We start from the raw sequence: 7,688 nt of genomic DNA on the forward strand, positions 1-7,688 counted from the left end.
TAGGTTTATTCCTTAGAGTTTTATTCTTTTCTCTGAGATGGTAAAAGGGATTGTTTCATTAATTTCACTTTCTGATATATCATTGTTAGTGTATAGAAGTGCAGCAGTTTTCTATATATTTCTTATCCAGCAAGTTTACTCTGTTCATTGATGAGGTCTAGTAGTCATCTGTGGCATCTTGGGGATTTTCTGTGTGTAGCATCATAGTGACAGTTTTACTTCTTTCTTATTTTTTTAACTTGAATTCCTTTTTATTTCTTTTTCTTTTCTAATTATTGTGGTTAGGACTTCCAGAAATATGTCCAGTAAAAGTGGCAATAGTGAACATTCTTGTCTTATTCATGTTGGTAAAGGGAATGCTTTCAGTTTTTCCTTGTTGAGTATGATGTTAGCTGTGTGTTTGACATATACAGTCTTAATTATGCTGAGGTAGGGTCCATCTGTGCTGACTTTCTGAAGGGTTTTTTATCATAAATGGCATTTGAATTTTGTCAGAACCTTTTCTGCATCTATTGATGATCATATGGTTTTTAGTCTTCAACTGTTAATGTGGTATATCACACTGATTAACTTATGGCTATTGTGAAATCTTGCATCCCTGCAATAAATCCCGCTTGAACATGGTATGATCCTTTTATGTATTAGTAACTGTTTGAATCTGCTCTTTTGAACTCAGGGAAGGTCTAGGAGAATGAAGCCTTTTTCTACAAAAAGAAGTTGGATGCCTCCAGAAGGCTTTTGTAACTGGGAAGGTCCTCCAGAGTCAGTTTCAATCCCTCCTTTTCTTTGATACTCCTCGATCTTGAGATGAACATGTGTGGAAGAAGAAATGAAATAAATGTCCAAAAGAGAGGTTAATCATATTTGGCAGAGGAACCCAGGTTTAGATAGCCTTTTCCTGGATTTTCCTTCTGATTTCTGCCGATAAGATTCTTACATAATATCCGGGAATATTGTGTATGTTTTTCTTGAATATTAGCATTCCATTGTAACTTACAAAATTCACAGTTGGATACATTACATTGTAAATAGTATAACAGGTATTATCCTGCTTTCTCCATGTATCACAGTCACTTTTTAAAATCTCTCTTGTTTCTGTCCCATACCCATAGTATAATGCCCATAAACTTGCTGAACCAGTTCTTTTCTTTTAAGGTCATTTGCGCTCTCAGTTACCTTCACAAAGACATGCAGTCACAAGCTGATATCTGACATAAACCTATGTACCCTATGCTCCACACAGGCCCTTTCTTAGTCCTGACCATTCCTCACATAGTACCTTGATATGGATGGAAACACTGTTCTCACCTACCACATCCCTCCACCTTTTACATACTCTCACTGTAAAGATCTCTGGCCATTTATTGAACAAGTTTCTCAGGACATGACCTAAGTGATGATGACTCACAACCCATTTCGAGATGGGATGGTTGAATAATAGTTAAACAGACTACTTCTGTCTTGTATCTTCCTTGGTATTTTCTTTCTAAGTTCCTTGTAGTCTTTTTTAATATTTTCTAATCTATTCATTCAGTGGGTGGTCATGTTTACAAATAAATTTTCTCAGTCTGTAGGTTCAGATTCATATCCTGCTGCTCTTACCACTTTGTGTGCCATTTGGTGCATCTCCTGCTCTGATTAGAGAAAAACATGTTAATGTACCTCAAGCCTTTTAAAGCAAATTAGTGCTGTCAGTTGGCTTACAGTAGTGCATGTTTTATAGTAAATACTCAAAATTTACTTTTGTTTAAAAAAGGTAATATCTATATTCTGTCATGTTCTTTATGATATGACTTTATCTACATTACATCTCTTTAAAATTTTATTAATTTTTTAATTGAAGGATTATTGCTTTACAGAATTTTGTTTTCTGTCAATCCTCAACTACATTATATCTTGTATGCTTTTCACTTGCAACATTTTTCAGCAATATTGTGTCTGACCCTAGTCAATAAATACACAAAGCACTCACTTTTTGTTTATTATATTTTGGTGCCATTAAACCAGGTAATTAAGAATAGTGCATGGCTAGAGAAAAGCCTTCCTTGGTGGCTCAGTGGTGAAGAATTCACCTGCTAATGCAGAAGATTCAGGTTTGATCCCAGAGTTAGGAAGATCCCATGGAGAAGGAAATGGCAACCCACTCCATTATTCTTGCCTGGGAAATCCCATGGACGGAGAAGTCCGGTGGGCTACAGTCCATGGGGTCGCAAAGAATCAAATTCGACTGAGCGACTGAACAACAACATAGGTAGGGATTGCTTTGGTTATTGACTGTTAGGAAACTGGTGAATATTTTATGTCTTAATGTATATGTCATGTACAGATAATGGTCTTTTAACGTGTATTCTGCAATACAGCTGACACATACTACTTGTTAACATTGTAAAATGCCTTTTCTTTTTGGGTACGTAGTTCTATAGCAGATTTAGAAAACTGCTATTTCCAAAGAATTGTTTTAGTCATATTCTTCATTTTCTCACTTGTTTTCAATTGTAAACAACCAATTATGAATAGTTAATTATTAATTAGGTAAGCTTGGTTTTGGATTCTTTGCTGTTACAATATATAATATAGTGTTTAGAATTTATTTATGTACAGTAAGTATGCAAAATACAATGATAGTGTAATATTTTTCTTTACATTTTGAGACAAGTGTTGTTTGATACGTTCCTAGGGGTCCTGGTAGAAAAATACTGTGTTTCGAGAGTTGGCCTAAGATTGTCCAACGTGAGTGTGTTTCACATATGGTTTTTAAAACTAGGCTACCTTAACGGTGAATTTATGTTATCATGCTTTCTTAAGTTAAGAATTCTATTCCTTTAGTGTTTCTAAAAACTTAAGGTCATCATTGTGGTGTTTCACAACTTGTTGTAAGTATTACTTTTGGTGTAATATATATTCAACATGAAAGATTTATTTTTGAATTACTGTGAACATGATACCTGTGGTTCTTTTTATCTTGTAGATATCTCTCCTACACATGTGATCAAGCATTTACAACCCAAAGCGAACAGTGATAAACGAGAAACATTCCAAACATTGATGCTGGGAAGACCTGAAAGCTGTGAAATCAAACATTTTCATCTTTGGGGAAGTCAGGAAAATACGTGTGACTTTGAGTGTCAGGGGAGAGATGACAAAAGAAATTACAAAGGAACACCTGTAAGCCTTAATGGAAATGTGCCTGATGGAATAGATTCACATGATGGAAAGGATGCAGGAATCAAGTCCTTTGGAAGGAGGCTTGGATTTAAGTCTCAGGATAAACTGCAGATATTTCAAACTGACGGGATAATTTCTGAATATAATAAAGTTGAGAGGTCTGTCAACAACAGTTTCTCATTTTCACCACTTCAAAGAATTCCTCCATGTGCCCAAACCAGTGTTTCTAATGTATATGGGAATGACTTTATGAATCCTTCAGTAGTAACGCAAGACCTCAAAGCACACAGGGAAAAACCTTACAAATGTGATGAGTGTGGCAAGGCCTTTCGTGTAAAGTCAATCCTTTTAAGTCATCAGACAGTTCATACTGGAGAGAAACCTTACAAATGTGATGAGTGTGGCAAGACCTTTACTCACAGCTCAAACCTCAGGAGACATCAGAAAATTCATACAGGACAGAAATTATTTAAATGTGATATATGTGACAAAGTCTTCAGCCGAAGTGAACAGCTTGCTGGTCATCAGAGTGTTCATTCTGGAGCGAAACCTTACAAATGTGATGAGTGTGGCAAGGCCTTTCGTGTAAAGTCAATCCTTTTAAGGCATCAGACAGTTCATACTGGAGAGAAACCTTACAAATGTGATGAGTGTGGCAAGGCCTTTCGTGTAAAGTCAATCCTTTTAAGTCATCAGACAGTTCATACTGGAGAGAAACCTTACAAATGTGATGAGTGTGGCAAGGCCTTTCGTGTAAAGTCAATCCTTTTAAGGCATCAGACAGTTCATACTGGAGAGAAACCTTACAAATGTGATGAGTGTGGCAAGGCCTTTACTCACAGCTCAAATCTCAGGAGACATCAGAAAATTCATACAGGACAAAAATTATTTAAATGTGATATATGTGACAAAGTCTTCAACCGAAGTGAACAGCTTGCTGGTCATCAGAGCGTTCATTCTGGAGCGAAACCTTACAAATGTAATGAGTGTGGCAAGCACTTTGGTCAACCTTCACAGTTCATAAGTCATAAGAGATTACATACTGCAGAGAAACCTTACAAATGTAATGAGTGTGGCAAGGCCTTTCGTGTAAAGTCAATCCTTTTAAGGCATCAGACAGTTCATACTGGAGAGAAACCTTACAAATGTGATGAGTGTGGCAAGGCCTTTCGTGTAAAGGCAATACTTTTCAGGCATCAGACAGTTCATACTGGAGAGAAACCTTACAAATGTGATGAGTGTGGCAAGGCCTTCCGTGTAAAGTCAATGCTTTTAAGTCATCAGACAGTTCATACTGGAGAGAAACCTTACAAATGTGATGAGTGTGGCAAGGCCTTTTGTGTAAAGGCAGTCCTTTTAAGGCATCAGACAGTTCATAGTGGAGAGAAACCTTACAAATGTGATGAGTGTGGCAAGGCCTTTCGTGCAAAGTTAATCCTTTTAAGGCATCAGACAATTCATACTGGAGAGAAACCTTACAAATGTGATGAATGTGGCAAGGCCTTTTGTGTAAAGGCAATCCTTTTAAGGCATCAGACAGTTCATACTGGTGAGAAACCTTACAAATGTGTTGAGTGTGGAAAAGTCTTCAGTCAGAAACCACATCTTCGACTTCACTGGAGAATTCATACTGGAGAGAGACCTTTCAGATGTGATGAGTGTGGCAAGTTCTTCAGTCGGAATTCACACCTTACAAGTCATCGCAGAATACATATAGAGAAACCTTTCAAATGTTTTGAGTGTGGAAAATCCTTTACTCAGGTCTCAGCACTGACTAAACATCAGAAAATCCATACATGAGAGAAACGTATGTGAACGTGGTATATGGTAGAAATCTTCAAAGTTCAAAATTCACACCCTACTATTGGTCAGAGAATTCATACTACTGAAAAACCATACAAATATGAATGTGACAACCTCTTAGGCTTCATGAGAAAATTCATACTGGATAGAAGCCAGATATATATGTATTTATTAGGTCTCTAGAACATGAATTCATTCTAGAAAGATTCCTCACCAATTTCACAAGTGTAAAAACAAAAAACAAACAAACAAAAAAACCCTATCCTCACAGCTCAACATCTCTCCAGTAGTATCAGAGTATTTATCCTGGAGAAAACACACAGCAATGTAATGTGTGTGGCAAGGATCTTACCCAAAAGTCACAAGATAGGAACATAGTGGAGCCATACTTCCCAGACTCAGTGGTTGTGGCAAATCCTTTACCTTTCTCACTATATGTATTCTCTGATTACTTTAGTTCAGGTACTGAGCAACTGCAGTAAGTCCATATTTGAAAAGAAACTATAGAGATCTTTTCGTGTAAAATAAACCTGAATTCTAACTCCTCAGAGATTATTCTTTGGGACAGTAGTCCACCATCTTTTTGGTCTCCTGGCTTTCTGAATAAAGTCACTATTCCTTGCCCAACAAGTAGTCTCTCAGTTTATTGGCCTGTTGTGTGGTGAGCTCTAAGAGCTTGGCTTTGGTAATACATTGATCAAACGCATTTGCTACATGCATTTCATGATGGTCTCTGGGAAGGAATCAGTGAAATGAAGGGGCCAACTTTATTAAATATGATTCATTCACACCGTGTTTCCTGGAAACACATACAGCCTGAATTACGAGATTCAACAGTGTGTGTGAATTAGCAACAGGGAGGGCGGAAAATAATGTAAAACTAGGACATGACTCATCATGGTCAGTATGATTGGGAAGCCCTTCCGTACATAGTCCAGCCTATTATAAAACATAAAACATATAATAATATAAAACATATTATAATAGAAAACATTATAATAGTTATAAAACATAACTATTCCTTTTGTTATAATCATTCATATTTCATACAAGCTTGTGGTCCCCTTCCTTTTTTTATAGCTATAGGGAACTTGCAGTTTAATAAGACTTTAAATTGTATACTTGTCTTAATTCCTTAGTTTCTTTGAAAAATGAATCCCTTTTGATTCTTCAGTCTTGCCATAATCTATGGTTGCCAGTAAATCTTTAACAACACTGGGAAGAGGGTCCCATGGCAGGACTTGCCTCCCAGCTACGTACTCAATTACTTTGATGATCTAAATGATTCAATGGATAGTTAATTCTTGGCATTTTGGGATTAATAGCCATTTGCACTACTGCCGCTGTTGCAGGCATTGCTTTACAAACCTCAATTCAAACACACAACTGTATTCAAAACTGGACCAAAGATGCTCATACTGTGTGGACCACTCAGGCTCAGGTAAATGAGGAAGTTCAAGATGAAATACAGGAAATAAAAACAGCCATCCAATGGGTCAGAGATCAATTAATAGGTTTACAAAAACAAGTTATACTAAAATGTGACTGGAATTCTACTCAATTTTGTATTACCCCTGTTCGGTTCAACTATAGTGCCTAGTATTGGGAACAAATAAAATTTCACTTGTAAGACATACGTGATAATGCTTCCTTAAATGTACAATTATTAGAAAAGGAAATCTTTGAAACCTTCTCTAAGAGTCTACTCTCTTCCAACAATTTGGAAACCTTAGCTGACCAGCTAGCTGATCAATTATCTGGGCTAGAACCTCCAGGATGGTTTCAAAGCATTACACATAGTAATGGATCTAGAGCTGTAACACTGATAATTATCCTGGTGATTACATTTGTAGTATACCAGTGCCTTTCAACTAAAACTGTACAAACTAAACAAACTCAATTGTTCCCGGCCTTTTTCACAAAAAGTATCTACAGTCACCCCCAATTATGAAAAAATAAAAAAGGGGGAATTGTCAGAGGACGTTCAACTTTAAGGGATCCAATATATTGCATTTTCTTCCTTTGTGTGCCAATTCTCAGAGACTCTGTTCCTTATCAGTTCCTTGAAAACAGGAACGAGCAGAGCTGCACACAGTTCTCAGAACTTAGAACATGGGAAAGGGCACCTGCTTGGATTCCCTTCAGTGACTCCCTTCAGTGACTTACTTACAGTACTATCCATTTTGTTGCAACTGATGGAATTTCATTTTTAATGGCTGAGTAATGATTTTATTGAAAATATCAAAGTGTCTGTCTACAATGCGGGAGACCCGGGTTTGATCCCTGGGTCGGAAACATCCCCTGGAGAAGGAAATAGCAATCCACTCCAGTACTATTGCCTGGAATGTGCCATGGACAGAGGAGCCTGGTAGGCTACAGTCCATGGGGTGGCAAATAGTCGGACTTGCCTGAGCGACTTCACTTTCACTTTCAATCATGCATTTAGAAGTTCTTTACTAAAAGGTGAATGAGGGCCGTACACAGTTACAGCTTTTTTCATCTGTTGCATGTGAGAAAAATCAGTGCGTTCATATTGCAGTATTAGTTGCCCTTCAGCGTAAACATTTCCCAACACAAGAAAGGCAAGAAGATCATTGGCCTCAGAGAGTCCGATTTCAAAGCCAGTAAATCAGAAAGGCTTCGTCGTGAAGAACAATGAGTGGATCGTCTGTTTTCATAAATATGAGTGTGTGTTAGGGGCTTCTTGACAGCAAAAAAAG

The 7,688-nt window shown here is 37.3% G+C and overlaps 1 protein-coding gene across 3 annotated transcripts; it reads left to right on the top strand.

Moving 5' to 3' along the window:
- The first annotated feature begins 2,187 nt into the window (after window positions 1-2,187).
- LOC104992392 (zinc finger protein 665-like) lies at window positions 2,188-6,596 on the top strand. Of its 3 annotated transcripts, none has more exons than XM_010845267.1 (2): window positions 2,188-3,993; window positions 4,246-6,596. In XM_010845267.1, exons 1-2 carry the CDS (start codon window positions 2,908-2,910, stop codon window positions 4,963-4,965), a joined length of 1,806 nt encoding a protein of 601 aa, XP_010843569.1. In that variant the 5' UTR covers window positions 2,188-2,907; the 3' UTR covers window positions 4,966-6,596. The 3 variants fall into 3 exon arrangements, with proteins under 3 accessions (XP_010843569.1, XP_010843562.1, XP_010843554.1); XM_010845260.1 differs by having other exon boundaries at window positions 2,188-3,909; window positions 3,994-6,596; XM_010845252.1 differs by having other exon boundaries at window positions 2,188-6,596.
- Window positions 6,597-7,688: the final 1,092 nt, after the last annotated feature.

Source organism: Bison bison, unplaced genomic scaffold (genome assembly GCF_000754665.1).
Source record: "Bison bison bison isolate TAMUID 2011002044 unplaced genomic scaffold, Bison_UMD1.0 scf7180017848445, whole genome shotgun sequence".
Taxonomy (NCBI): Eukaryota; Metazoa; Chordata; class Mammalia; order Artiodactyla; family Bovidae; genus Bison; species Bison bison.